The sequence below is a fragment of the Pantherophis guttatus genome, chromosome 7 (assembly GCF_059756535.1).
Source record: "Pantherophis guttatus breed Tessera chromosome 7, ASM5975653v1, whole genome shotgun sequence".
In the NCBI taxonomy this organism is placed as follows: Eukaryota; Metazoa; Chordata; class Lepidosauria; order Squamata; family Colubridae; genus Pantherophis; species Pantherophis guttatus.
The window spans coordinates 89,708,472-89,735,874 of record NC_142069.1 but is presented as its reverse complement, the minus strand read 5'-3'; the positions used below and the strand labels follow the sequence as shown (position 1 = coordinate 89,735,874).

Sequence of the window (27,403 nt, the reverse complement as noted above, 5' to 3'; positions counted from 1 at the left end):
TGCAGTATCCTTCCCCTGGAGTGGGGTGGGAATGGAGATTTTACAGTATCTTTCCTCTGCCATGCCCACCAACCACACCCACAGAACCGGTAGTAAAAAAAATTGAATCCCACCACTGGCTTATGCACGCGCTCGTCAGGGCCGCGACCAGGAATAAGAGCTGCCCAGGGGGCTTGCGCACGCCAGATAAGGTACTTCTGGTTTCTAGTGCATGCATGCGCCAGCAAGTCTTCCACCAATCAGCTGGCCGGCGTGCATGCTCACGGCGGAAAATGGAAGACCAGCTCTTCCGGTTTCCAGCACTGCACACGTGATCATCGTGTGTGCACGCAGGCCAGAAACCCGTAAGAGGAATGGGCGATGCCGCCCGTGCCAGGTGGCATGGCTCCATAGGTTCCCCACAGCTTATGCCTTTATTTTAGCGAAGGACAAGTTGAAGTTAATCTCCCGAGGAGACGGCAGACTCTGCAAGTATGGTTTTAAAATCAGTGCTTCTTCCAAAATCATACAAAATACTCCCATGTGCCCAGATCCATTTTCCTTATATCTTTGCCCAAAATTATTTTGACTCTAGAAATAACAGTTGTCCATTTCAGAGGGAAAGTCAAATAATTCTTATATCCGGAGGGTTCAACCCTCCCCACCCCCACTTCCTGGATTTTTCAAATAAATAATTTGAATTTAGAGAAGGTTTTTTTTCAGGGGGGGAGTTGGGAAGTTGGGATCAGCAGCATATGGGGAAAAGAATTGCCCTTTTTCTTCGACTGTGGTCTTGTTGAAAAAGAAATTCCCACCCATCAGATGCTAAGAAAACATGAGTCAGCACTAATTTGATTTCAGCTGGGCTTCTCAGATTGAAAGAAGAACACGCTTTGATTTTGAGTTTTGGCTGTTTGAGATCCAAAGGTAATCGGATCTGATTTGATCTGATCTGCCTTGGGATTCAGTTGGAGGGGAAAAAAATTGGTCCTAAGGCTATAAAGAGAGAACATCAAAACTGTAGTTCATTCATTGTTTTTTTTGTTGGCAGAGGTAGATGAAAGTCGTAAGAATCCTTTAGAGGACATCAGTGGTGCCAAACCTCAACTCAATATCTTCAATACTTTGTAGGATTGTTTCTCTGTAGCCCTTTTAAGGAAAAAAAACAACAACAACGCAGTGATCTCCAAATTGTCTAACAAATATTTGTGGACGTAGATCCTCTGTTGAAGGATTTCATGCTAACTTAAACATATATTTTCCAAAAACAAGAAACAACAAGAAAGTTCCCGGTTTTCTACTTTTTTTATCTGAGATGCTATGTTAAGAGGATACTGAAGAATCCCAAAGGTGCTTAGATACAGATTAACAGAGATGGAAGGGACCTTGTAGGTCATCTAGTCCAACCCTCCGCCCAAGCAGGAGACCCTACACCATTTCTGACAGATGGCAGTCCAGTCTCTTCTTGAAAGCCTCCAAGGATGAAGCTCCCATGACTTCCGAAGGCAACTTCTGTTCCATGGGTTGATTGTTCTCACTCTCAGGAAATTTCTCCTTATTTCTAGGTTGACTCTCTCCTTGGTCAGTTTCCATCCATTATTCCTTGTCTGGCCTTCAGGTGTTTTGGAAAATAGCTTGACTTCCTTCCTCCTCTCTGTGGCAGCCCCTTAAATATTGGAAGACTGCTATCGTGTCTCCCCTGGTCCTTCTCTTCACTAGACCAGCCATGCCCAGTTCCTGCAACCGTTCATCGTATGTTTCAGCCTCCAACCATCCCCTCATCATCTTGGTTGCTCTTCTCTGCACTCTTTCTAAAGTCTCAATATCTTTTTTTATAGTGTGGTGACCAAAACTGGATGCAGTACTCTAGGTGTGGTCTTACTAAGGCTCCTTTGGGAGCCACCATGACCTGGATGAGTGAGAATCTCCATAGATGTTGAGTTAAAATTCTGTGGTTTTTTTAGGGAACAGTCAAGGTTTCTCTCAGATTTCTGATGGGTATCATGGAAGGAAGGAAGTTAAACATTCATACATGGTCCCAACTAAAAATCTTTTCCATTAAGATGTCAGATTCATCTTTATCCTAATTTAACATTTGGAAGCAAGAGACTGTAGGGGTCTTCCTATACATACACCCACCTGGAACAGGTTAGAGACTACAGAAGCTTTGAATTATGTGCTAAACAAACTTTACTATTATAAAGGGCAGTAATTCAAAAAACTGAACCAATTGTCTCTACTTTTCCTTCGCCCGGTACATCCACTTCCTTTGTGTCTCTCATGCCTCCTACACAGTGTTCCAGCCTTTAACGAGTGACTTAATTTGGTTTTTGTTTTTGCAATTTAAATACAATGATTCAAGGGGAAACTCTTGGGCTTTTCATTGTAGAAGATGACCAGGCTGAGCTGGAGGGAGGGGTCAAATGGATCATCAGTCACGAGTCCTGCATGTCTTCAAGAGATGAATAGAATGTAGAATGGAATATAGAATTAGAATAGAATATAGAATTAGAATAGCATATAGAATTAGAACATAGAATATAAAATATAGAATAGAATAGAATAGAATAGAATAGAATAGAATAGAATAGAATAGAATAGAATGAGTTTGAAGGGACCTTGGAGGTCTTCTAGTCCAACCCCCTGTTTAGGCAGGAAGCCCTCTGCCATTTCAGACAAATGGTTGCCAATCTCTTCTTCAAAACTTCCAGTGTTGGAGCATTCACAACTTCTGGAGGCAAGAGATCAAAATCTGGCCTACCTTGAATGACTTTCTTATCTCCCGCTCATTTCCCTTGACTGTTAGTTGGCCAGATTCTTGTAGAGAGCTTAACCTTGCAATAAATCATTATACTCCATTGAACTGCCTGAATTTCCTGATTTCTCTTGTGCTTCATAAGACTTCCCCCCCTCCCCATAAAACCTACAAACGGCAGCCTAAAATACAAATTACCTGTTCCCAGGTGCTAGTGAGAGCAAAACACTTCTTGTGTTATTATTATGTTATTAACGTTGCAACGTATGAACACAATGGAGATCAGAAACACCATTGTAATATATACAGGAAGTCCTCAACTTATAGCAGTTCATTTAGTGACTGTTCGAAGTTACGATGGCACTGAAAAAAGTGACTTAGGATCAGTTTTCACACTTACGACCTTTCCAGCATCCTCATGGTCACACGATCCAAATTCAAATGCTTGGCAAATGGTTCATACTTATGACAGTCGCAGTGTCCCGAGGTGGGTCACGCAATCCTCTTTTGAGACCTCCTGACAAGCAAAGTCAATGGGGAAGCCGGATTCACTTAATGTTGTGGCTCCGTTACCTGAGCCTGTGTCATCGGCAGGAGAGGACTCCGAGAGTGAAGGAGAGGAGTTGGCAAGGCCTCCCTCTCCAGGACCCTCCTCTCTGGCAATGCCTTCGGTGTCTGCCGAAGGGCAAGAGATAGGGCCGGGGCCAAGCATGTCCACGCAGCCACAGATGGACAGTGATGAGGGTAATGAGTCTTGGCTGGATCCATGCCAGCGTCGCAGAGAAAAGCGCATGCAACAGAAGAAAAGGCGTGCCCAAGATTAGACTGAGTCACTGGACCACACCCCACAGGATATAAAAGGGAGTGTGGTGGCCACTCAACCTTGTGACGAATAAAGCTGAAAGCTTCCATGCCATTCTGGATTGCCGGACTTTTGCTATAAGACTTAGCTGGATTATCTCTGGACTTGATTAACTCCGTAATTATTGAGCTGTTTCTTTTGATGTATCAGAAGTGGGGAGAAGTTATCTCTCCTCTTCGTAAATACTAAACTCTTGGCAGGCAGCCACTAGGTTGTTGCCAAGTTCCGTTATCTTAAGGAAAAGGATTTTGCCAGCTGGTTTGGTCTTTAACTCTTGAACATCTGTTGGTGTGTGTGCGTGTGGTTGGGGACAGAACACTTAACAAGCAAGTGACCCACTTAACAAATGCAATGATTCGCTTAATCACAGTGGCAAGGAAAATCGTAAAGTGGGGCGAAACTCCCTTAACAAATGTATCACTTGGCAGCATGAATTTTGGGCTCGGTGGTGGTCGTAACTCGAGGACTCCCTGTATACAGTTGTCCTGATCAGGTGGACTTTCTTGGAATGACGCAACAGACGAATGTGTTTGTCGCTTCCTCCTGCAGAAAACAAAGGGAAAAGAAACCCACTCCATGACTACCGGAAAACCTCTGATACCTCATTAATAAGGATAGACAAGGCACTGAAAGTGAAAACGAAGCTGCTAAATACGACAGAACAGTGTGCCAAGAGATGCAGCCGAAGTAAAGGACTTTTATTCATCTGCAGGTAAGGAATATTGCATTTCTTTTGGCCTCTAATGGTTCTGCTTTTTAGGAGAGCATTTTGGTAGAAGCAGCCGGAGGGAATCAATACTGGAGGTTTATATGACCTGGATTTTCTTTTGAGGTCCCTTCTGGTTAAGGATGGTAGGAAGCAGGGGTGAAATGTTCCCGGATCGAACCGGATCGCCCAATCCGGTAGCGATTTTTCCCTGTGGTTCGGCGATCTGGTAGCGATCGTCGCCTGGGTGTCATTACTTCCTGGTTTTAACTAGGTTCTCACTTGATGTGACCTTCATCTAACCCATCGCAAGACCCTTACTTGATGTGACCCACACCTGACCCCTCGCAAGACACATCACACAACCGTCACTTGACGTGACCCACATGAGACCCATCACTAAATTCTCACTTGATGTGACCCCCCATCACAAGACCTACTGGCCACACGAAGTCCTTATAAGCAGAAGAACACCGATACTGACCTCCCTTAAACTCCACTGAATATGTTACCTAGCCTGGTAACGAAATGTTTGGAAACCAACCCACAAGGTCAGAGAATGAACTTCCACCCTCAAAGCTATCTTTTTTTCCCCCGCGGAGTGGGACAACTCTTGGGATTTCAAGATCTTAGAGCAGGGGTCTTCAAACTTGACAGCTTTAAGACTTGTGGACTTCAACTCCCAGAATTTTCCAGCCAGAATTCTGGAAGTTGAAGTCCACAAGTCTTAAAGCTTGAAGTTTGAAGACCTCTGTCTTAGAGCAACATTTGTTCCCTTGCATGGAATATTGGAAAGGTTGGATTTTCAAGCATTTCACGGTTAAAAATGAAAACAAAGCCTATAGCTTTGTCCTAAAATATATATATATATTCCAGTGGAAGTAACAAATATTCTCTGCTTATAGTATTGACTTCATGAGGGGGTGTCTGAAAAGCTTGAGATTCTCCAACTTTCTTGAGTGTGACAGATTCTGGGCTCCATCTAGAAGTTGTTTGTGATGTAATTGATACTTAATTGGTTGAGACTCAGAAGAAGCGAAGGATAATAAGACTCTTACCAGTTATTGTAACATTTTCTACTCCCACACAGCTTACTCTTGTGCAGAATTTAATTTTTTGTTTAAAAAAAAAAACCCATTTCCTTTCCATGTAATCATTTTTTGAAATCAGAGTCAAAACTCCCGATGATAAATCACTACGGCCTCCCCTGCTCATAAATTATATTCTCATCAGCACAGTTTTTCCTACTGGGTCCAGCTGGAGTGAAGCCCAAAGAAAATGCTTGTTTACATTCTCCAAGTTGTGTTTTCTCAGTCTATTAGGTGCAACATCTTTTATTCAAAAGAAAGAAGGCTTTAGGCCGCTATCATCAGCTGAGCAAAGCGATGATGGATCTGAAACTTCTTGGCCTACCGTAACCTTTCCAGATATTTTGAACATAGCAAGATCTTATTGGTCTGGTAAGATCCTACATTTGTCTGCGCCGAAGTTGACTCTCAATGAAAATGCTAATCTTCTTGACTCAAGAGGAAGAGGAGGAAGAGGGAGAAGGAGGAAAAGGGAGAAAGGAGGAAGAGGAGAAGAAGGAGAGAAGAGGAGAAAAGAAGAGAAAAGGAAGAGAAAAGGAAGAGGAATAAATAAATAAAATAAATAAATACATAATTTTATTTCTATACCGCCCTTCTCCCGAAGGACTCAGGGCAGTGTACAGCCTATTAAAAACACAAAGACAAACATCAGTTAAAAAATAATTAAAATTATTACATAATTTCAGAAGAACAGGAAGAAGGAGGAGGAGGAAAAGAAGAAAAGTGGAATAATTAATTAAATTTAATTTAATTTATCACATTTCTATGCCGCCCAACTCCCAAGGGACTCTGAGAAGAGAGAAACGGGAGAAGGGGAGAATGGAGAAAGGAGAAGGAGAGAAGAGAAGACAAGAGAAGAGAAGAGAAGAGGAAGAAGGGGAAAGCAGAGAAGGAGAAGGGAGAGAAGAGAGGAGGAGGAGGAAGAGGAGGAAGAAGAGGAAGGAGAAGAAGGAGAAGAAGAAGAGGAAGAAAAGAAGAAGAAGAAGAAGAAGAAGAAGAAGAAGAAGAAGAAGAAGAAGAAGAAGAAGAAGAAGAAGAAGAATTATTCAAATTTACGTGAAGTTAAATTACTTTTATCTAGACTGAGATTTTCGGCCTTCTAGTTATAGTAATAGTGAAAGCCATATATCCTCTAGAAGTTAACTCTGCAATTTGTTTTATTTTCTATCCAGGGCTTTCGCATTTGACAAAACAGCCAAACGTTGCCATTGGTTATCTTTTACTAGCCTAGAAAATGGAGCCAGGAAGAAACATGACACTGCGTTCCTTCTCTATGAAAAGAAAGGTACGTAAGTGGCTAACTTGGATGAGCCATGCTACAGAGCTAAGACTATTTTTGTTGTTGTTGTTGTTGTTGTTGTTGTTGTTGTTGTTATTGGAGAAGAGTTTCATGTGATTATGCAAAGCAGGTGGGACTGTGGGTTATGGATAAAGTGGAAGAGGGATGAGGCTATTCCTTGTTCTCACTGATGCTTATTTCATTCCACCATTAGAAGAGAATATTGGTTGCTCAGGGTTGAACTGTGTGGGGTCCTTGGTGCTTCTCTAAGCTTGGTTGTTTTCTTGCAGATGTTTCCTTCTCTACCTTGGTAACATTTTCAGTGAGAAGAGGAAGAGGAGGAGGAGAGAGGAGAAGGAAATAGGAGAGAGGAGGAAGAGGAGGAGCGGAGGAGAGAAGAGGGAGGGAGGAAGAGGAGGAGAGAGGAGGAGGAAGAAAGAGGAGAGAGGGGAGAGGAGGAACAGGAGGAGAGAAGATGGAGGGAGGAAGAGGAGGAAGAGGAAGAGAAAGAGAAAGAAAGGAGGGAGAGAGGAGGGGGAGGAGAGAAGACAGAGGGAGGAAGAGGAGGAAGAGAAAGAGAAAGAAAGAGGAGAGAGGATGAAGAGGGGAGGAGAAGGAGAGAGAAGAGGGAGGGAAAAAAAGGAAGAAGAAAGGAGAAAGGAAGAAGAGGAGAGGAGAGAGGAGAGAAGATGGAGGGAGGAAGAGGAGGAAGAGGAAGAGAAAGAGAAAGAAAGGGGAGAGAGGAGGGAGAGAGGAGGGGGAGGAGAGAAGACGGAGGGAGGAAGAGGAGGAAGAGGAAGAGGAAGAGAAAGAAAGAGGAGAGAGGAGGAAGACGAGGAGGAGGAGGAGAGAAGACGGAGGGAGGAAGAGGAGGAAGAGGAAGAGAAAGAGAAAGAAAGAGGAGAGAGGAGGAAGACGAGGAGGAGGAGGAGAGAAGACGGAGGGAGGAAGAGGAGGAAGAGGAAGAGAAAGAAAGAGGAGAGAGGAGGAAGACGAGGAGGAGAAGGAGAGAGGAGAAGAAGAGAGAAGAGGGAGGGAAGAAAAGGAGGAAGAAAGGAGAGGAAGAGGAGGGGAGGAGAAGGAGAGAGAAGAGAAGAGGGAGGGAGGAAAAGGAGGAAGAAAGAGGAGAGAGGAGGAAGAGGAGGGGGGAGGAGAGAGAAGAGGAGGGAGGAAGAAAGAAAGAGGAGAGAGGACGACGACTGTGGCGTCCTTGGTGTTCTCTTGGTTCTTTTCTTGCAAACATTTCATCAGAAATTGATTGAAACAGACCTTCCAAGGCCTCGATCACCTGCTACGTTTGCAGGCCTGCTCTTCAGAAAACGTTCACTTCCTTTTGGCCTTCGTTTCGTTGATTCTCACAGACTACGTTCGAAATTGCATCATTGGGAAAGGAGCGACGTACAAGGGAAACGTATCGGTCACAAGAAGCGGGATCGAATGCCAAGCCTGGAATTCGACCATCCCTCACGAACACAGGTAAGGTTGGTGGGATCAGCCCTTTTGCCTTTTCCAACAATGGTGGTTCTCCGAATAGCCAAATCCATGGCGTATGAGCCTAGGTCTCTGCAGGGAGGATGTCTGTAAAAAAGTCAAGAGAGTCATCCCTTGATGGCTGCCATCTTCTTCCTTTTTCCATTCCTCTGTGGGTGTGTTGAAGTGTCATAGAGGAGTTTTGAGGAGCTGACCAAAACGTGTTTCATGGTATGAGACGGTGGATTCCTCCCAGTTCCACCCGGTTCCGCTGAGCCGGTAGCGGTGACGATATGACGTCACCGAATCGGTTCTGCCCCCCTCGCCCCCCCACCCCCTGCATTATTCTTACCTTTTATTTGGCCTCACCCCCAATCTATTGCTGCCTCCCAAGTCCCAGCTGATCGGCTATAAGGAAAAACTGTTTAAACTCTTGCCGTGGGGCTTCAAAGGGCCGCCCTACAGCTGATCAGTGGTAAAAGGCAGTTTGGTGGTAGACCGGTGCCTCCAAAAATAAATGAGTAGATCAGTGCCTGTAAAAATAAATGGGTAGACCAGTGCCTGCAAAAATACATGAGTAGATCAGTGCCTGTAAAAATATATGAGTAGACCAGTGCCTGCAAAAATACATGAGTAGATCAGTGCCTGTAAAAATGAGTAGACCAGTGCCTGCAAAAATACATGAGTAGATCAGTGCCTGTAAAAATATGTGAGTAGACCAGTGCCTGCAAAAATACATGAGTAGATCAGTGCCTGCAAAAATATGTGAGTAGACCAGTGCCTGCAAAAATACATGAGTAGATTAGTGCCTGCAAAAAATAAATGGGTAGATCGGTACAGCTCTGCAAGCAGTTAAAAGCGTGGTAGACCAGTACCTCTGCTAAATCCTAAAGAATTGTCACATGACCATCAAGCCACACCCACAAAATAAGCCACGCCCACAGAACCGGTAGTAAAAAAAATTAGAACCCACCCCTGGTATGAGAACAGGAATGTACAGGAAGTCCTTGACTTAAACCATTCATTGAAGTTAGAACAACAGAGTGGTGCAGTAGCTTAGAGATGGAGTTCTCGCCTCACAATCAGGAGGCTGTGAGTTCGATCCTAGGTAGAGGCAGATATTTCTCTCTCTGGGCACAATGAGAATATATCAGCTGAACAAAACTCCGCATTGGCGACAGGAAGGGCATCTGGCCAGGAAACACTCAGCTCCATTCAGTTGCCCAGACTCTACCCCGCAAGGGATTATGGGATTGTTAAAAGAAGATGATGATATAGAGATAGATATGGGTGAAGGTATATATTTATGTATGTATAAAGCATGGTATATGTGTGTTATTTATTTTATTTTATTTATTTTATTAAATTTCTATACCGCCCTTCTCCCGAAGGACTCAGGGCGGTGAACAGCCAAGAAATAAAACACAGAGATACAAAATTTAAAATAGATTAAAACGGATTAAACAATTTGGCTAAATTTTAAAATATCCCATAATTATGAATGTGTTTGGGTAGATATATACTTTCTCTTGAGAGCAGGCAATGGATTTTCATTTTTAACGTGGGCCAGTGCGCTCACAATAAAAAATAGGACAGTAAAAGTTATAAACTAATTAAACTATATGGGTCAAGGAAGCCCTCAGTCAGACGGTTTAATTCGTGAAGTTGGGGAGCTTGAGAGCCAAATGTGCATGCCCTTATACCGTAATGATTATCATTTTAAAACTAGCTTTTTACCTTCGAGCTATCGAGGTAAAGATCTTCAGAGAAACTACTGCCGGAATCCACGAGGAGAGGAAGGGGGCCCTTGGTGTTTTACCAGCGATCCCAAAACACGCCACGAAGCCTGCAAGATCCCTCTCTGCTCGGAAGGTAAGGCTCAGGCGGTTGGGATCGCCTAACTTCAGATCGGGGATGACGGTTGGCATCGGGGGGGGGGAACATGCTGAGTGTCACGAACATTAGGTCAGCGGTTACTCCTCCCATTGCGCTTTGAGGTTTTCTTTCCTGCATCACTACAACCCCCGTAATCATTTCGTGTGTGTGTGTGTGTGTGTTTTAAAAAATTACATTGCAGAATTGAATAGTAGGTTTATAACACTAATAAGGAACAGACCCGGTGTTCAGTTTCTTTTGCTTCTCCCATCTTTTCTGGAAGCAAAAGAGGAGTGAGAACTCACAGAAAATAGGTTGATAATAAAGCACCAGTATTTTGGAGCAGTGGGACTGATATTCAAAATTGGGAGCTCTTTTCTAAAATATATATAAAACCACCTTCCCTTCCGTCCCTCTCTCCTTCCTCGTCTTTTCTTCCTTGTGTCTCCTTCCCCTTCCTTCCTTCCTTCCTTCCTTCCTTCCTTCCTTCCTTCCCTCTCTCTCTCCTTCCTTCCCTTCCTTCCTTGTCTCTTCTTCCCCTTCCTTCCTTCCTTCCTCCACCTTCCTTTCCCTTCATTCTATCCCTCTCTCTTTCCTCCCTCCCTCCCTTCCTCCACCTTCCTTTCCCTTCCTTCCATCCCTCTCTTTCCTTCCCTCTCTTTCCTTCCCTTCCCTCCTTCCCTCTCTCCTTCCTTGACTTTTCTTCCTTGTGTCTCCTTCCCCTTCCTTCCTTCCTTCCTTCCTTCCTTCCTTCCTTCCTTCCTTCCTTCCTTCCTTCCTTCCTTCCTCCACCTTCCCTTCCCTCTCTCCACCTTCCCTTCCCTTCCTTCCCTCTCTCTCTCCTTCCTTCCGTTCGTTCCTTGTCTCTTCTTCCCCTTCCTTCCTTCCTTCCTCCACCTTCCCTTCCCTCCACCTTCCCTTCCTTCCCTCTCTCTCTTTCCTTCACCTTCCCTGTCTCTTCTTCCCCTCCCTCCCTCCCTTCCTTCACCTTCCTTTCCCTTTCTTCCATCCCTCTCTTTCCTTCCCTGTCTCTTTCCTTCCCTTCCTTCCTTCCCTCTCTCCTTCCTTGTCTTTTCTTCCTTGTGTCCCCTTCCCCTTCCTTCCTTCCTCCCTCCCTCCCTCCACCTTCCTTTCCCTTCCTTCCCTCTCTCTTTCCTTCCCTCTTTCTTTCCTTCCCTTCCTTCCTTCCCTCTCTCTTTCCTTGTCTTTTCTTCCTTATGTCTCCTTCCCCTTCCTTCCTCCCTCCCTCCCTCCACCTTCCCTTCCCTCCCTCCCTCCCTCCACCTTCCCTTCCCTTCCTTCTCTCTCTTTCTCCTTCCTCCCTTCCTCTTCCTCTTCCCCTTCTCCATCCCTTCCATCCCTTCCCTTCTGTCCTCCCTTCCCTTCCCAATCATCTTAGTGAGATTGTTGATTTTCTGCTTTTCAGTTGAGTGCATGACATGCAATGGAGAAGGCTACAGAGGTCCAATGGATCATACCGAAACTGGCAAAGAATGTCAACGTTGGGACCTTCAGAGACCACATAGACATCCTTTTCGTCCAGAGAAGTAAAAATGCTAATTCTTTCCCCATTTTGATACATGTGTAAAACAGAATGACGTTCAATTTTTGCACCTAGGCATTTTTAGGAAATTAAAGCAATGGCGTACCAAAGAGCACAAGCTCCATCTTTATTATTTCTTTAGCTAAATATAGCTCCACAGACTGGTACCATTCCCCAAGTGAAGCTTGAAACCACCCTAAGAAATGGACTTTTGCCAGGAGAACAAATAGGTGGAGGAATTGGACCAGAAATATTATTTTGTAAAGCTTATTGATTATTTTTGTACAGGTGCCACTTATTTTTGTAAATATTCTCCAATAAAGGAGAATATTTGTAGCTCAGGTTTGAAATGCAGGGTCCTTGGTGCTCTCTGAGCTTGGTGTTTTTTTTCACAGATGTTTCGTTACCCAAACTGGGTAATATCATCAGTACTAATATGACTAGTGACTAGCACTGATGATGTTACCTAATTGGGTAATGAAACGTCTGCAAGAAACCACCAAGCTCAGAGGATCCCAGAGTTCTCCTCTTCCTCTTCCTCCTCCTCCTCCTCCTCTCTGCACATCCCTCTCCCTTCTAGCACTGTGTTCTGTCCCCGTACCATGCACACACCCAACCAGCCAGCCGAGGGTTAAATAAACTCTTCAAACACTCAATGTCAGTGATAAGGAACTTGGCAGCAACTCCGTGGCTGCCTGCCAAGAGCTTTTACTCCGATAACACAGACAAAAATACACACAGTTTGAATAGTCCAGTTTGTAATTAAATGCACGGCAAATAGATGTTGTGTCCGAAGGTGCAAGTGCCTCGCCAGAGATTAACTTTGTCCGTCACAGAGTCCGAATGGCCACCACACTCCTTTTTATAGCCTGTGGGGTGTGGTCCAGTGACTCAGCTTAATCTCTGGCACGCCTCCTTTTCTGCTGCTCACGCTTGTCTCTCCGACGCTGGCGTGGGTCCAACTACAATGTTTCTTCGTCACTATCCGAAACACCTGGCTCCTGGCCAATCTCTTCTCCTTCGGGAAACACCTGAGGCATTGCCAGAGAGGAGGGTCCTGGAGAGGGAGGCCTGGCCGTCTCCTCTCCTTCATGTTCGGAGCCTTCTTCCTCCGATAAGATAGGCTCGGAGGACGGAGTCACAACACACTGATGATGTTAACTAGTTGGGTCATGAAACATCTGCAAGAAACCAACTAAGCTCAGAGAATACCAAGGACCCCTTGTTTGGTAAAGTTCTCCGAAAAGGCTGTTGCAATCTCTACATACATTTCCATCTGTCAAAGATGAGCCCAAGCTAATGATCATCCCTTATAGTTATTTTATTAATTGATTCATCTCATCTCATAAAGTCTAGAAACTCCACCCCGTGCTGAATTTTATCTGTTGCCATTTTCTCTGAAGAGAATTTGAGACGGGCACCTCCACCTTAAAAAAAGATTTTCAGTTAATATTAATTATACCGCCAGAAAGAAATCTCTTTTAAGCTGGCACCCACGAAGAGCCTCATTAAAGGCAAGGAAGGCAAATTATTATTCAGATAGCTGGAATTTTAATAAAATAAAGGGAAAGAGGGCATTCGCAGACAGGTTCGGGAAGGAGAGTTTAAAATTAACTTGAAAGAAGCCACTTTATCAGAGATACCGAAATAACTCTCATTATTAATGATCTTAACTTTCTATATAAATCTCTGTAGAAATACTTCAACTTTCATCTTGTCAAATGTTGGGTTCTCTGCTTATGAAAGTTACAAGAAGTTCCGGCCAAATGGGATAATCTCTATTTAATTTTTTATTTACTTCTTCCCGATCTACTTCAAAAGCAGAACGGGTTTTCAAGAATGGCTAAATTCTCCGTCTTCTATTTGCCTGAAGGCCAAAGTGAGATCCAGCGATAGTGTAGGAAGGCTAGAAGTTAGGGCTCCTTGGTGCTTTCTGAGCTTGGATGTATTCTTGCAGAAGTTTCATGACCCAACTAGGTAATGTCATCAGTTCTAGAAGGGGAGTGGGGTTTGTGGAGAGGAGAAGGAGGAGGAGAGGCAGGAGGAGGAAGGGGAGGAGGACAACTGTGGGATCCTTGGTGCTCTCTGAAGTTGGTTGTTTTCTTGCAGATATTTCATGATCCATCTAGGTAACATCATCAGTTCTAGAAGGGAGTGAGGTTTGTGGAGAGGAGGAGGAGGAGGAGATAGGACAAGAGGTTGAGGAGGAGATAGGAGGAAGAGAAAGCAGAGGAGGAAGAGGAGGAGGAGGAAGAGGAGGAGGAGATAGGAGGAGAGGGAAGAGGAAGAGGAAGAGGAGGAAGAAGAAGAGGAAGAGCAGGAAGACAACTGGTGTCCTTGGTGCTCTCTGAGCTTGAATATTTTCTTGCAGATGTTTCCTGACCCATCTAGGTAATATCATCTGTTCTAGAAGGGAGTGGGGTTTGTGGAGAGGAGGAGGAGGAGGAGAGGCAGGAGGAGGAAGGGGAGGAGGACAACTGTGGGATCCTTGGTGTTCTCTGAGGTTGGTTGTTTTTTTGCAGATATTTCCTGACCCATCTAGGTAACATCATCAGTTCTAGAAGGGAGTGGGGTTTGTGGAGAGGAGGAGGAGGGGGAGGAGATAGGACAAGAGGAAGAGGAGGAGATAGGAGGAAGAGGAGGAGCAGGAAGAGGAGGAGGAGATAGGAGGAGGAGGAAGAGGAAGAGGAGGAAGAAGAAGAGGAGGGGGAGGAGCAGGAGGATGACCGGGGGGGGGGGTCCTTGGTGCTCTCTGAGCTTGAATATTTTCTTGCAGATGTTTCCTGACCCATCTAGGGAACATCATCAGTTCTAGAAGGGAGTGGGGTTTGTGGAGAGGAGAAGGAGGAGATAGAAGGAGGAGGGGAGGAGGAGGAGGAAGAGGAAGGGGGAAGAAGACGACGACTGTGGTATCCTTGATGCTCTCTGAGCTTGGTAGTTGTCTTGCAAATGTTTCATGACCCAACTAGGCAACTTCATCAGTGCTAGCACCATCAGCACCGTGGATGCTTCCTAGTGTTTGGGTAGCTAAACATCTGCAAGAAAAACAACCAAGCTCAGAGGGCACCGAGGACCCCCCAGGGCAAAGAATTGCTGACCCTCAACCCCAGTGGCTGAGCAGGACTGACTTTTAGCAGGCTGATTTTTTTAAAAAAAAAAACAAAAAAACCCAACACCTCCTATGAAAGCTTTGCTGCCGAACCCCAAAGTCTTTAAATAGAATTTGCCAGATTACATCAGGGAAGAATAATCTGCGGGAAGAGATTGGGGGAAAAAATATCACCGAGGACGCAGCTGGGCAGGCGGAACTGGGTTGTGCATTGCCATTGGGCCCTCTTAGATCTGTTGGTGATGTCACAGGGATCTGCAGATTTGGATAAAAACAGATGTTTTCGTTGCTTAAAAGTCCTCGGAGAAAAGAATCATAGAGTCCTAGGGCTGGAAGAGACCTTGGAGATCTAATAGTCAACCCCCCTACCCAAAGCAGGAATAGAACACAGAGAATAATAGAGTTGGAAGGGACTTTGGAGGTCTCCTAGTCCAATCCGTTGCTCAATTTTCCATCAAGCAGGGCTGGCGTGAAACCCCCCCTTTTTTTAAGCTCTTTTTAGCTCTTTTAGCTTTTTAGTTTTTAAGTGTAAATTGGGTTTTAATTGGATTGTTTTAAATTGTGGGCCAAAGTTGTATAATTCTTTTAATTGATTTTAAATTTTGTATTGGTGCGTTTTTTTATCCTTGGCTGTGCACCGCCCTGAGTCCAATAGGAGAAGGGTGGTATATAAATTGAAATAATAATAATAATAATAATAATAATAATAATAATAATAATAATAATAAGAAGAAGAAGAAGAAGAAGAAGAAGAAAGAGAAAGAGAAAGAGGAAGAGGAAGAGGAAGAGGAAGAGGAAGAGGAAGAGGAAGAGGAAGAGGAAGAGGAAGAAGAAGAGGAAGAAGAAGAAGAAGAAGAAGAAGAAGAAGAAGAAGAAGAAGAAGAAGAAGAAGAAGAAGAAGAAGAAGAAGAAGAAGAAGAAGAAGAAGAAGACGACGACTCCTATACAATTCTGGACAAATGGTTGTCCAATCTCTTAGAAACCTTCAGTGATGGAGCACCCACAACATCTGGTGGGCAAGACGTTCCACAGAGTTCCAATCAGTGGAAGCCATCTCCTTCTGGTTTGGTTGCAAGGACATCATAATCACGTTGAGCTTCGTCTCTTAAAAGGAACAGAATTCTGCAGTGATCAAATAAGTTTGAGGAAGAGATATTTTTTTGAGGATAAAAAGAACTTTCTCCAGTAGGCTAATTGTAAATTAGGGGTTTTAATCTTTCGGTAAGGACCACATCGATAGAAATTCTTAAAAGGCCTCCACTCAAAGATAGTTGCATTGTGTCTTCCTTTAAATTTAATCTAACCTTCCCCTGCCAGGAGACTAGAAATAATAAACTTAAAACCAACAGACAAGGAGTTCTAAATGAATAATGGAAAGCTATTCATCCAAGAAGCTTGTAAGTCCACCACCTCTTGATTTCCTTCACAAATAATTAAGGAAAGGGTATGGAGATTAATTAGAAGCAGGGAGCGGGGGAAAAAATGACCCTAACAAGATACAGGAGGGCAAAGGGAAATTTAATTTCTTCTTGACTTGTTCCCTACAGTGACTGGAAATGAGGGCATGACCTCGAAATACGCTGGCTCCTGAAAATAGAACTTGGGTTTGTTGAACATAGCTTTGAACCCAGGGCTGTTGAACTAAAGAATCCCTTTTGTTTAAGGAGCCTGCCATCCCGTGAAAATGTTTACATTGCTCGCACTTAATTGGGCCATCGGAAGGATGCCAATTAAGGCTAGTGTGTCACGGAATGGACCCTAATGGGGAGAAATGACCCAATTAGCAGATTGACCTCGCCCCGGATGGTCTACAGCCTATCGAAAGAGGTCCTTTAGTCAAGATAGGATTTCTGCTGAGGGATCTCTTCGTGACCATAAACCTCCTGTTTCCCTAGTCGTTCAATAGCTCACGTGTTTGGACTCTTCTCTGAGTTGGGGGTCATTGGGGGGGGATTGTATCTACTCTGAGTTGGGGGTTATTGGGATTGTATCTATTCATGTCTGGGTTGGGGGTCATTGGGGAATGTATCTATTCCTCTTTGGGTTGGGAGGGTCATTGGGGAATGTATCTATTCCTCTTTGGGTTGGGGGTCATTGGGGAATGTATCTATTCATGTCTGAGTTGGGGGGGTCATTGAGGAATGTATCTATTCCCCTTTGGGTTGGGGGTCATTGGGGAATGTATCGATCCTCTTTGGGTTGGGGGTCATTGGGGAATGTATCTATTCCTCTTTGGGTTGGGGGTCATTGGAGGGGATTATATCTATTCTTCTGTGAGTTGGGAGTTGTTGGGGAGATTGTATCTATTCTTCTCTGGGTTCTGGGTTGGGGGTCTTTGGAGGAATATATTCTTCTATGAGTTGGGGGGTCATTGGGGGGAAATTGTATCTATTCTTCTCTGGGTTGGGGGTCTTTGGGGGGAAATTGTATCTATTCTTCTCTGGGTTGGGGGTCATTGGGGGAATGTATCTATTCTGAGGTGGGGGGTTATTTGGGGCATTGTATCTATTCATGTCTGGGTTGGGGGGGTCATTGGGGAATGTATCTATTCCTCTTGGGGTTGGGGGTCATTGGGGGGAATGTATTCTTCTCTAAGTTGGGAGTCATTGGGGTGATTGTAGCTATTCTTCTCTGAGTTGGGGTCATTGGGTGGGAATATATCTATTCTGTGGGTTGGGGGTCATTGGGATTGTATCTATTCTTCTACGAGTTGGGGGTCATTGGGATTGTATTCTTCTCTGGGTTGGGGGTCATTGGGGGGGGAATGTATCTTGTATCTGCTTGTCTTCTCCTGGCAGCTGTCTCAGTTAACATGCTCGTTGGTGTGGTTTGCAGATACCCCGACAAAGGCTTTGATGATAACTATTGCCGAAATCCGGATGGTAAACCGAGGCCATGGTGTTACACCCTTGACCCAAACACCCCCTGGGAGTTTTGCTCAATTAAAACATGCGGTGAGTTGAACATAAGCCTGCTTTCTTGAAAGATTTCGTTTCTTTTCTTTTCCAAAGTCCAGATGTCAAGAATGTCCTCGGGATAAGGACGATGCTGAATTGCATGCTGACTCAGGTTTAATTTTGTAAAGTCTCATCTTCTGTGATGTTTACATTGTGTTGACACTAAGGGTGACATGACAGAAGTCTTCCAGTATTTGGGGGGCTGCCACAAAGAGGAGGAGATCAACTTATTTTCCAAAGCACCAGAGGGCAGGACAGGAAACAATGGAGGGAAATCCATCAAGGAGAGAAACAACCTGGAATTAAGGAGAAACTTCCTAACAGTGAGAACAATTAATCAGTGAAACAGCTTTCCTCCAGAAGTTGTGGATGCTCCATCACTGGAGGCTTTTAATTTTTTTTTAATTTTAAATATTTTATTAGTTTTAAAAGTATATAGATCAAGGAACAGATTACTTATTAACTTGACTTAGACGCAAATGTTAGAAACCAGAGACGTTGAGCAATGTCCATTGTTTTACTTTTAACGCTGGAGGCTTTTAAGAAGAAAACTGGAAAGCCACTTGTCTGGAATGGCATAGGGTCTCCTGCTTGAGCAGGGGTTGGACTAGATGACCTCCAAGGTCCCTTCCAACTCTGTTATTCGGTTAAAATAGAACAAACCAGTATGCCGGATCCCTGATTCAGCTTTGCATCCGTCCAGCAAATGCTGAATTTTCCCATGCCGTCTATCAACAAGTTATGGAAGTAGCAAAAAAAAAATCTGAGAAGCAATTGTTACACACCTTGTCTAACAGGTGTTATTTTTATGCTAGCTGTTAACATGTAAAACCGAAGTTGGAAGACTTCTCTTGGGAACACGAACATCTGCTGCCTTTATAAGATGTCTGGATACGATGTACCTCAGTGTTTTAACTTCTAAAACAGTGATGGCTAACCTTTTTGCCATCATGTGCCAAAAGCGGGGGAACGTGGAGGGGGGGCGTGCATGCGTGTGCCCACACCCAGAAGGAGGAGGAGGAGAAGAGAAAGAGGAGGGGGCGGAGGAGAAGGAGAAGGAGAAGGAGAAGGAGAAGGAGAAGAAGAAGAAGAAGAAGAAGAAGAAGAAGAAGAAGAAGAAGAAGAAGAAGAAGAAGAAGAAGAAGAAGAAGAAGAAGGACAACAGACAGGATATGGATGGATGGATAGATGATTGATAGAGAGATAAATGACAGATAGGTATAGATAGATGAAAGAGAGGAAGGGAAGGAGAAATAAATGAGAGAGAGAGGGTGGAGGGTAGATGATAGATAGATGATAGATAGATAGATGATAGATGATAGATAGATAGATGATAGGTAGATAGATAGATAGATGATAGATAGATAGATAGATAGATAGATAGATAGATAGATAGATGCCACTGCAATGAGAGCTCATTCATGAATTAATCAGTCTGTGATGTATGTCTGGATAGATGATTGATAGACATAGATAAATGACAGATATAGATAGATGAGAGGGTAGGAAAAATAGAGATGATAGATAGATAGATAGATAGATAGATAGATAGATAGATAGATAGATAGATGGCAGGCAGGCAGGCAGGCAGACACATTGCAGTGAAAGCTCATTCATGAATTAATCAGACAAGCAGAGAAAAATCTGATGTTGGAGCCAAACCTACGTTTACAATGTTGTATTCCGTTACACAATCTGGGATGACAATTCTTATTGCATTTTTTTCCCTTCTGTGAGTCATATCCAGAATAGAACAATCAAATTCACATGATTGGAATTGTCCAGTTCCTGTCCAATTACCTCCAGAGTTTCTGTTCATTGCAGGAGAAATGCCGTTTGAATCTATGATTGCCAAATAATAATAATAATAATAATAATAATAATAATAATAATAATAATAATAATAATAATAATAATAACAACAACAACAACAACAACAACAACAACAACAACAACAACACAACAACAACAACAACAATAATAATAATATAAAAATAAAAATAAAAATAAAAATCAGGATTCAGGTAGCTCCTTTCCCGTCTAACAAGCCTTATTAAAAGGCAGAATCTTTCATAAGCCTCAGTTCACCCTGTCAGATGCGTAGAGTTGCTAGGCCGAGGCAGGATTTAAATTGGACTACGGGGAGGGAAGAGAGTGGAAGGGATCAAGAGAACTGCCAAACTGCATATATCAAAACTCTTCAGGCCAACTTGGGAGGCCTCAACCAACCCAATGGGCTTTTAACACAGTACAATTGTTAATTCATAAGGTAGTTATGGAAATTTTTCCAACCAGATGCGGTGCCCCCCTCACACCCCATTTTGGGCCTAGTAGGCCTCCCTACAACCTCCTGGGAGCAAAAATGGGCAGCGGGGGGTGTCGCATCCCCCACAGACACACGCCCAATTTTGGGCCTAGTAGGCCTCCCTGCATTTACCTGGGAGCCAAAATGGGGTGCATGGGGACTCCTGGAAGGGGCGGGCAGGGGAGGGGCCAGCCAGCAATTTAACTACCGGTTTTCCCAAACCGGCTGAATCCTGCCACTGCTCCCAGTGCCATATTTGGTCAACTTGAGATTTCCTTGTGGAACGTCTTTCTGTGGGTTTTTCTGGAAATATGTGAAGGAGCCATTGTTCTCTTCATCTCCTGCCTGAGAGGGAGAGGGAGAAGGAGGAGGAAGAGGAGGAGGAAGAGGAGAAAGAGAAACATTTAAAACTCCAGAAAAACAGATCTCACCTAAAAGTGTGTTGATCTTGTAAACTCTTGAGAATCAAGGTGGAATTATTATTATTATTTTTTTTAATTCTTCCTGTTGCAGACTGAGTTGGGAATTCAGAAGCTTTTAAGCACACCGATCATTCTTTACCATTAACTCTCCTTAGGAAATGAGGCTGAACAATCTTGGCAGGAAATTATGCAAAACCACCGTGATAAAGCATTTATATGCATTTGGGGAAAGATAAAACTGAGCCTCAGGAAAGCATCGATATGCTGCAAAGGGTCTTGATACACGTGAGGGGAGCGGGTGCACTTCCTTAAAATAGCAACAGAAGTACGTCATCCTTCTCTGTAGCAGGATTCGGTTTTTATTGATCGTTTTTCCCCCATTGATGGCTGCGTCTTACTCCTTCTATATCACTGCATTAACACTAATGTACCACCAGTGTAAAGTATATTCTGGTCACCACAATATAAAAAAAAGATGTTGAGACTTTGGAAAGAGTGCAGAGAAGAGCAACAAGAATGATTAGGGGACTGGAGGCTAAACCAAATGAAGAACAGTTGCAGGATTTAGGTATATTTAGTCAGCAACCGGTGGCTCTGGAGCCACATGTGGCTCTTTCATCCCTCTGCTGCGGCTCCCTGTTGCCGGTCGGCTCCACAATTGATAGGACTTTCAGTTAGGACAGGTAGAAGAAAAAGGACGCCGCGCTAGGAAGAGACTCTATGGTGGGGGAATCAGACTTCCGGTCAGCAGAGGAAAAAGGATGCCACACTAGGAGGAGACTCTATGGTGGGGGAACCGGACTTCTGGTTGGCTCCAGAATTGAATGGGGGGCTTCCGGTTAGGACCTTTGTGGCTCTTTGAGTGTTTAAGATTGCCGACCTCTAGTCTAGATTAATGGAAAAAGGACTAGTGGGGAGATGATAGCAATCTTCCAGTATTTGAGGGGTTGCCCCAAAGAAGAGGGGGTCAATCTATTCTCCAAAGGACTTGAAGGCAGGACAAGAAACTGTAGCAGATTTTATGCTCTTTCCTTACTTATAACTACTGCGTTCTTATTATATATTATTAAGGCTTGCTCTGATATTTATATATGCAGAGCCTTGGGTTCTATCAATATTTTAAATGATCAGCGATGTTTCAGTTGTGAGAAACTTCAGCAAAGACCTATCTGACAAACGTGTCTCTTTCTAACTCTCATTTTCAAAGATCTCATGATAAACCTTCTCTTAAGACTGCAGAATGCTCCAAAAAGATCTTTACTCCCAGAAATGGGCTGTTTCTTCCAAAGATACTGCTCCGTGGAGAATTTTTTTATATCAGATCTTGCAGAAGCTGGGCTGTTCTTCCACGTGCATAAACATTAGCTTAATCACTCTTTCAGAATATTAATTTCAAGGAGTTCTTTGATGAGTTACTTCCGTACGACAGAGATCCAAGTTTTGCAAAGTTACCCAAAGAGGAATTCAGGACTTTAAAATTTTGCACAGTATATTTCTTTGAACTCAAAGGAGAGAGATATGTTTCATATGTTTGCTTTGTGTAGGATTGAGGTTATGGTCGCAAATGTTACTCCTGAAGGATTCCTGTTCTGACCTAGGCTTCCTTGGAAAGTATAAAGCACAATCTTAGTCCCGGAAAACTTCTTTTATTTATTCGACTGCAAATTACTTTCATTTACAGTCCGTAAGGTTTGATAAACAGTCTTTCAGAGGAAGTTTATCAACACCCACCTATCTCACGTGGAATGCTGCCAGAGAGCTAATTTCCAGCCGCAGGGCAAGGCCAAACTTGGCACAGAGTCACAAACAGAATTTTCAACTCTTGAATCGGCCAGATGAACTAATTGCTTCCTGCAAAAGCTCCCGTCCTGTTCGCTCTTTTTTATATTTTATGGGAGGGGCGAATCATCTCCAAGCCTTACTCCCAAGTCGACCCTGTTTTCTTAATTGTTCTTGTCGTCTGGCAGTTCTATGCATGCGCACACTGGGAACAGGCTCCTACTGTTCTTCTGTCTTGCTACGGTCAGATTCCGGAGGCTGTACATAACTATCAAATGGCCTTGGCCCCCTCTCTGCCTCCGATGCAGAGCTCTCGTCTGAGCTTTCCACAGCCCCCAGACTGGCCCAAGTTCCTCCCCAACCTCCTCACTGTCCGACTCTGCTGCCAGCTCCACTGGCCACTGGTGGGCCACAACAGATTCCTTTGCACCAGCTTCATGTGTAAATGCTGATCAGTGTGGCCAGTTAAACATTTGGGATTGATTATTCTCAAGCAGGCACATAATTTCGTTAACTTCCTACATTTTGAAGTGGGAGTCCTTAATCCCCCAAAACACAAACAGGGCCCTCATAGAAAGTGTCCTGTCCCCATCGGAACCTGAATCCATGGAGGAGGACAAGTAGGAACTGGGGCTAATGGAGGTCGAGGGGGCGGTCTCGTTGGCTTCGGAGGAATGTGGGGAGGAGCAGGATGAGTCAGCCCAGGGCCCCTCAGGATTGGGACGGCTTGTTAGCAGGGAGGAATGGACAGGGGGCAGGACGACCAAGAGAGGGTGGGCAATGAACAAGTACTGCCCCCTCCTGATCCCCGAGCACGGAGAGTGGAGAGGAGGCAGGAACAGTGCAGGCTGACCCGACGACGCGGGAGGAGAGCGCCCCCCCTTCTTCACAAGGCACACCTGGGGACTGAGACTTAAAGAGATGCTGTGGGGAAGGGTGTTTGTCAAACACTGAATTTGTGGAGTTTTGTGTGCCGTTGCTGACGTCTGGCATTTGCAGGACTCCTTGCCTTCTTCCTTGCTTCATGGACTCATTGCTTCTTCCTTGCTTCATAGGTTCTAGGCCACCGCACCACTCATCAGAAAGAAACAATCATTGTCCTTTTTCTTTTTCTAGCTCAGAATGTGGTGCGTAGCTCCTCGGCGGTTATTGAAACAACCGAGTGCATACAAGGACAAGGCGAAGGCTACAGGGGTACCGTGAACACTATCTGGAGTGGGATTGAATGCCAACGCTGGGACTCTCAGGTGCCTCACCAACATAACTTCACGCGGGAGAACTTTAAGTGCAAGTGAGTAACACAACTTTGATAAGAGTGATTGACCTCAATATGGAGAACAATCGTTAAGGTTTCCAACCCCAAGGGCAAAAATTAGTGCTGTTATGTCTTTCGGAACTCGCTTGTCAACACACTTCTTTAACAAGTTGATCAATGGAGGGTGGTGGCTTACGAGGTTAGAATGCATGGCTCGCGTTCGAAACCCGTTGTGTTGCGAGTTCCTGTCACAAGCTCCAGCTCCTGCTAACCTCCAGTTCGAAAGTGGGTGGCCGCGAGCAGATTTATGGGCACGACTTCAATGGGTAACTTCATGGGGATGTGAAAGGAACCCCCCAACTGGGCACCCTCCGGGCAACAGTGATATCACCGACAAATCCTTTTGCCACATTGGTTAAGTGAATTACTGCGGTTGTTGAGTGACATGGGAATAAAAACCCAAATTGATACGTCATTTGTGCTGTAGGAGACAAATTCTCTCCAGGTGTTGTATCTGTTGGGAGGCTGACCTCCAGTTGTTTCTTGTGTAGTGTTTTAACATTATGGATTTGTTGATTGATCCAATTTGCAATCTTTGTGGGTTATTTGGTGTAGGGCAATAATATCGGCAGAAATATGTTGTATTCTCTGAATCCATGTCTGACAAGTTCCTTGAGCAGATGACTGTTGTGGCCTGCCAGTGGAGCTGGCAACAGAGTTGGACAGTGAGGAGGTTGGGGAGGAACTTGGGCCAGTCCTGGGGGCTGGGGAAAGCTCGGACGAGGGCTCTGCGTTGGAGGCAGAGAGGGAGTTAGACAGCAGTGAGGCAAAGGAACAGCTGGAGCCCGTTCCCAGTGTGTGCATGCACAGAGCTGCCAGAAGACAAGAACAACTCAGAAAGCAGGGTCAACTCGGGAGTAAAGCCACACTTTGGAGGTGATTGGCCCCTCCCATAGGAAACAAAAGAGCCTTGGTAGTACAGTGGTCTAAAGCACCCTATTATTAAGAACAGCTGCCTGCAATTACTGCAGGTTCAAATCTCACCAGGCTCAAGGTTGACTCAGCCTTCCATCCTTTCTAAGGTAGGTAAATTGAGGACCCAGTTTGTGGGGGCAATAAGCTGACTTTGTATAAAATATACAAAAGTATGAAGGCTATTGCTTAACGCACTGTAAGCCGCCCTGAGTCTCCGGAGAAGGGCGGCATATAAATCAAATTAAAAAAAAAAAAAAAGAGGAGCGAACAGGGAGTGAGCTTTTTCAGGAAGCAATTCGTTCATTCCGTGACTCTGAGAGACTGTTCCAAGTTTTCCCTTGTACTGCGGTTGGAAACAAGTTACATGGCAGCTTGCCAAACAAGATAAAATGTGTTGAGAAATATTCCTTTGAAAAACTGTTTGGACAAACCTTGCTGACTGTGAATGAACGTAATTCACAGTCGTGTAAATAAAAGAGGTTTTGCTGGGACCAATTCCTGATTCTTGCTTGTTAAGGGAGCCTTAGTCAAAACAATGACTTCTTGTAGTATGTCTTGTAAATGGCAATAAAACTCCCTTTTTATGACCCTGTAATTAATTTGGGGTTAGAGTCGGGGTGACCGGATGGAGATGAGCATTTTCTGGCTGGATGCCCTTCCTGACACCTATGCAGAGTTCACAGCAGATATTTTTTTTCTTTGCGCCCTGGGAGAGAAATGTCTGTCGCTACCTAGGATTGAACTCTCAACCTTCCAAGTGGGAGGCAAGCATCTTCACCACTAGGCCACCATGCCATTCTGCCTTCTAAGTGGCAATATGGTGACTGTATGTATGTGCAGATATTTGGACCAACGTTCCCACAGTTGACTCCAGCTGGGAGAGCTGTTACACAAGAGCTACGTGAAGAAATGTGTTCTTTTTTCTGATCTTGGACACTTCTTCTCCATCTTTCCGTATCTTGGGAGAAACTGCAGCTTTGCCTTCCCCCTCATCACTGGCTGCTTAGTGGACCTGAAGGAACCTTCATTCTGTCACACCTGTTCACAAGTCAGGTGAAACAGTGCAAGCTCCACCATCAATTCTTCCCCTCCTAATTAGGATTGCTACTAGTCTAGAAGCTCTTGTTGTATGGAACCAGGATCTTCTGCAACTCTTCATTCATTCATGACTTAAATTGATTGGCTGGTTCTTGTTAAAGGATTCATTCTCACATATCTTCAATCTTCAGCGGAACATCACAGCGGCCAGAGTCTTGTTTGACGGTAAGTGAGGCTTAATGTGTTATGACTTTATGGTAGTGTGGTTCTTTGACAAAGTGGGCAGGCAGTGTTATTTTTAAGCAGTAGAAGACAGCATCTCAAAATTGAAGTAGCTCAAGGTTAAAATGAGGGGGTCCTTGGTTTGGTGGTTGACTTGCAGAAATTTCATTTCCCAAGTAGGTAATAACATCAGTGCTAGTGAATGTAACTTGCTCCCTGTTTATATATATAGTAGCTCTGAGCTTGGTTGTTGTCCTACAGACATCTCATTATCCAATTGATGATGATGTTACTCAGTTGGGTAATGTGATGTCTTCAAGAAAACAACCAAGCTCACAGATTAAAATGATTTTTTTCCTCCATGGATATTTCTGTTAAATATTTAGTCTCATGTACAAGGGCTCATAAAACGATCCATGTATTAGTACCTAGCATAAACAGAGCTAACACATTGCTTAGAAGAGAGAAAGAAATGTGCATTCATTCTCCACCTCTTTCTTCTGAACTTCTATCAACGTTAATGGATGACTACCTGTTTATGAAATAGTGTTCTGTTTCATAAACCATCTAACGTATTTTATCATGCTCTCTGTCCAAAGTCTTAGACATGGATGGTTTTTGTCCATTATATCCACTTCCTCTGACAAGTTGCTTATGTAATTTTCAAAATGTTTCTCTGCCGAACTTGAGTTAATGTTAATAATGTATCGCTAATAAAGTTCTATTTATGTATATTTCTACCTTATTAGAGCTCATTGATAAAGCTCTTCAGGTTGGATGAAATCCTATTCTGGCATTTATTAAGTGAAAGCAAGAATCCATTTTAGCTATATTTTTCAACCATTCCCTTATTTTATAAGAATTAAAACGTTTCTATGTTCGAAAAGAAAAGAAAAGAAAAAAGAAAAGAAAAGAAAAGAAAAGAAAACAACCAAGTTCACAGGGCATTGAGGATCCCACTTTTTTATTTTTTGTTATGAGTGCTTTAGTCTTTTTTTTTTTTAATTTTTTATTGAAATTTATTATAATACAATACAGTACAATCAGTCAGACATTGTTATTTTTCTACACAGGTTAGATTGATTCTTCTTTTACTTTTCATCGTAATATAATGTAATTTACATATGCATCTTAAGATTTATATTAACTTTTATCTATTCTTTATTCTATTATCAATCCACCTGTACCAATCATCCCACACCGTATAATATTCTGAGTCTTCTTTCTCATTTAATTCTAACGTTAATTTGTTCATTTCGTTAACGAGTGTTTTAGTCTTATCAAAAGCTCCACCATAGGATTCTCCATTTTATTTTTGAGTTTTACACAAATCATGGAAATATGTGGAAATATGAATTCTTTTCTCAGCTTTATCTGTGGTTGTCCCATTTAAATTTCAATTCAATTCTGAGAATCTGGTTCTGGATGGAAAGGGTGGAGTTTGAGGAGTGAATGCCCACCAAAACACAAGTGTGTTGAGTGAAGGCACTTATCCCATCATCCATTGTGAGCCAGTATTAATAACATAACACCGCTGGAGCTCCAGAATGGAAATGATGGAGAATATCTATGGAGATTCTCGGTCATCCAGGTCATAGTTGTCTCAAAGGTCCTTTTTCAAAAGACAACTGGACTTCCTTGGTTTTTCTTTCAAGATGTTTCACTTCTCATCCAAGAAGCTTCTTCAGTTCATGAGCGAAACATCTTCATGGAAACACAAAGTCCAGTTGCCTTTTGAAAAAGCACTTTTGGGACAAAACGATGGAGAAGTTCTAGCGTCAATA

General features: G+C 43.6%; 1 protein-coding gene across 4 annotated transcripts in view; it reads left to right on the top strand.

Moving 5' to 3' along the window:
- The window catches only part of HGF (hepatocyte growth factor), a 76,127-nt gene that overhangs the window by 16,040 nt on the left and 32,684 nt on the right, over positions 1 to 27,403 (top strand). For 2 of the 4 annotated variants that reach the window (XM_060694901.2, XM_060694900.2), the window contains exons 2-8: positions 4,146 to 4,308; positions 6,563 to 6,675; positions 8,031 to 8,145; positions 9,884 to 10,011; positions 11,441 to 11,561; positions 17,502 to 17,620; positions 23,246 to 23,420. In XM_060694901.2, coding sequence (XP_060550884.2) covers positions 4,146 to 4,308; positions 6,563 to 6,675; positions 8,031 to 8,145; positions 9,884 to 10,011; positions 11,441 to 11,561; positions 17,502 to 17,620; positions 23,246 to 23,420 — 934 coding nt within the window. Of the gene's footprint in view, positions 1 to 4,145; positions 4,309 to 6,562; positions 6,676 to 8,030; positions 8,146 to 9,868; positions 10,012 to 11,440; positions 11,562 to 17,501; positions 17,621 to 23,245; positions 23,421 to 27,403 lie in introns of all 4 variants that reach the window. The other 2 variants (XM_060694899.2, XM_060694898.2) reach the window with 1 other exon arrangement.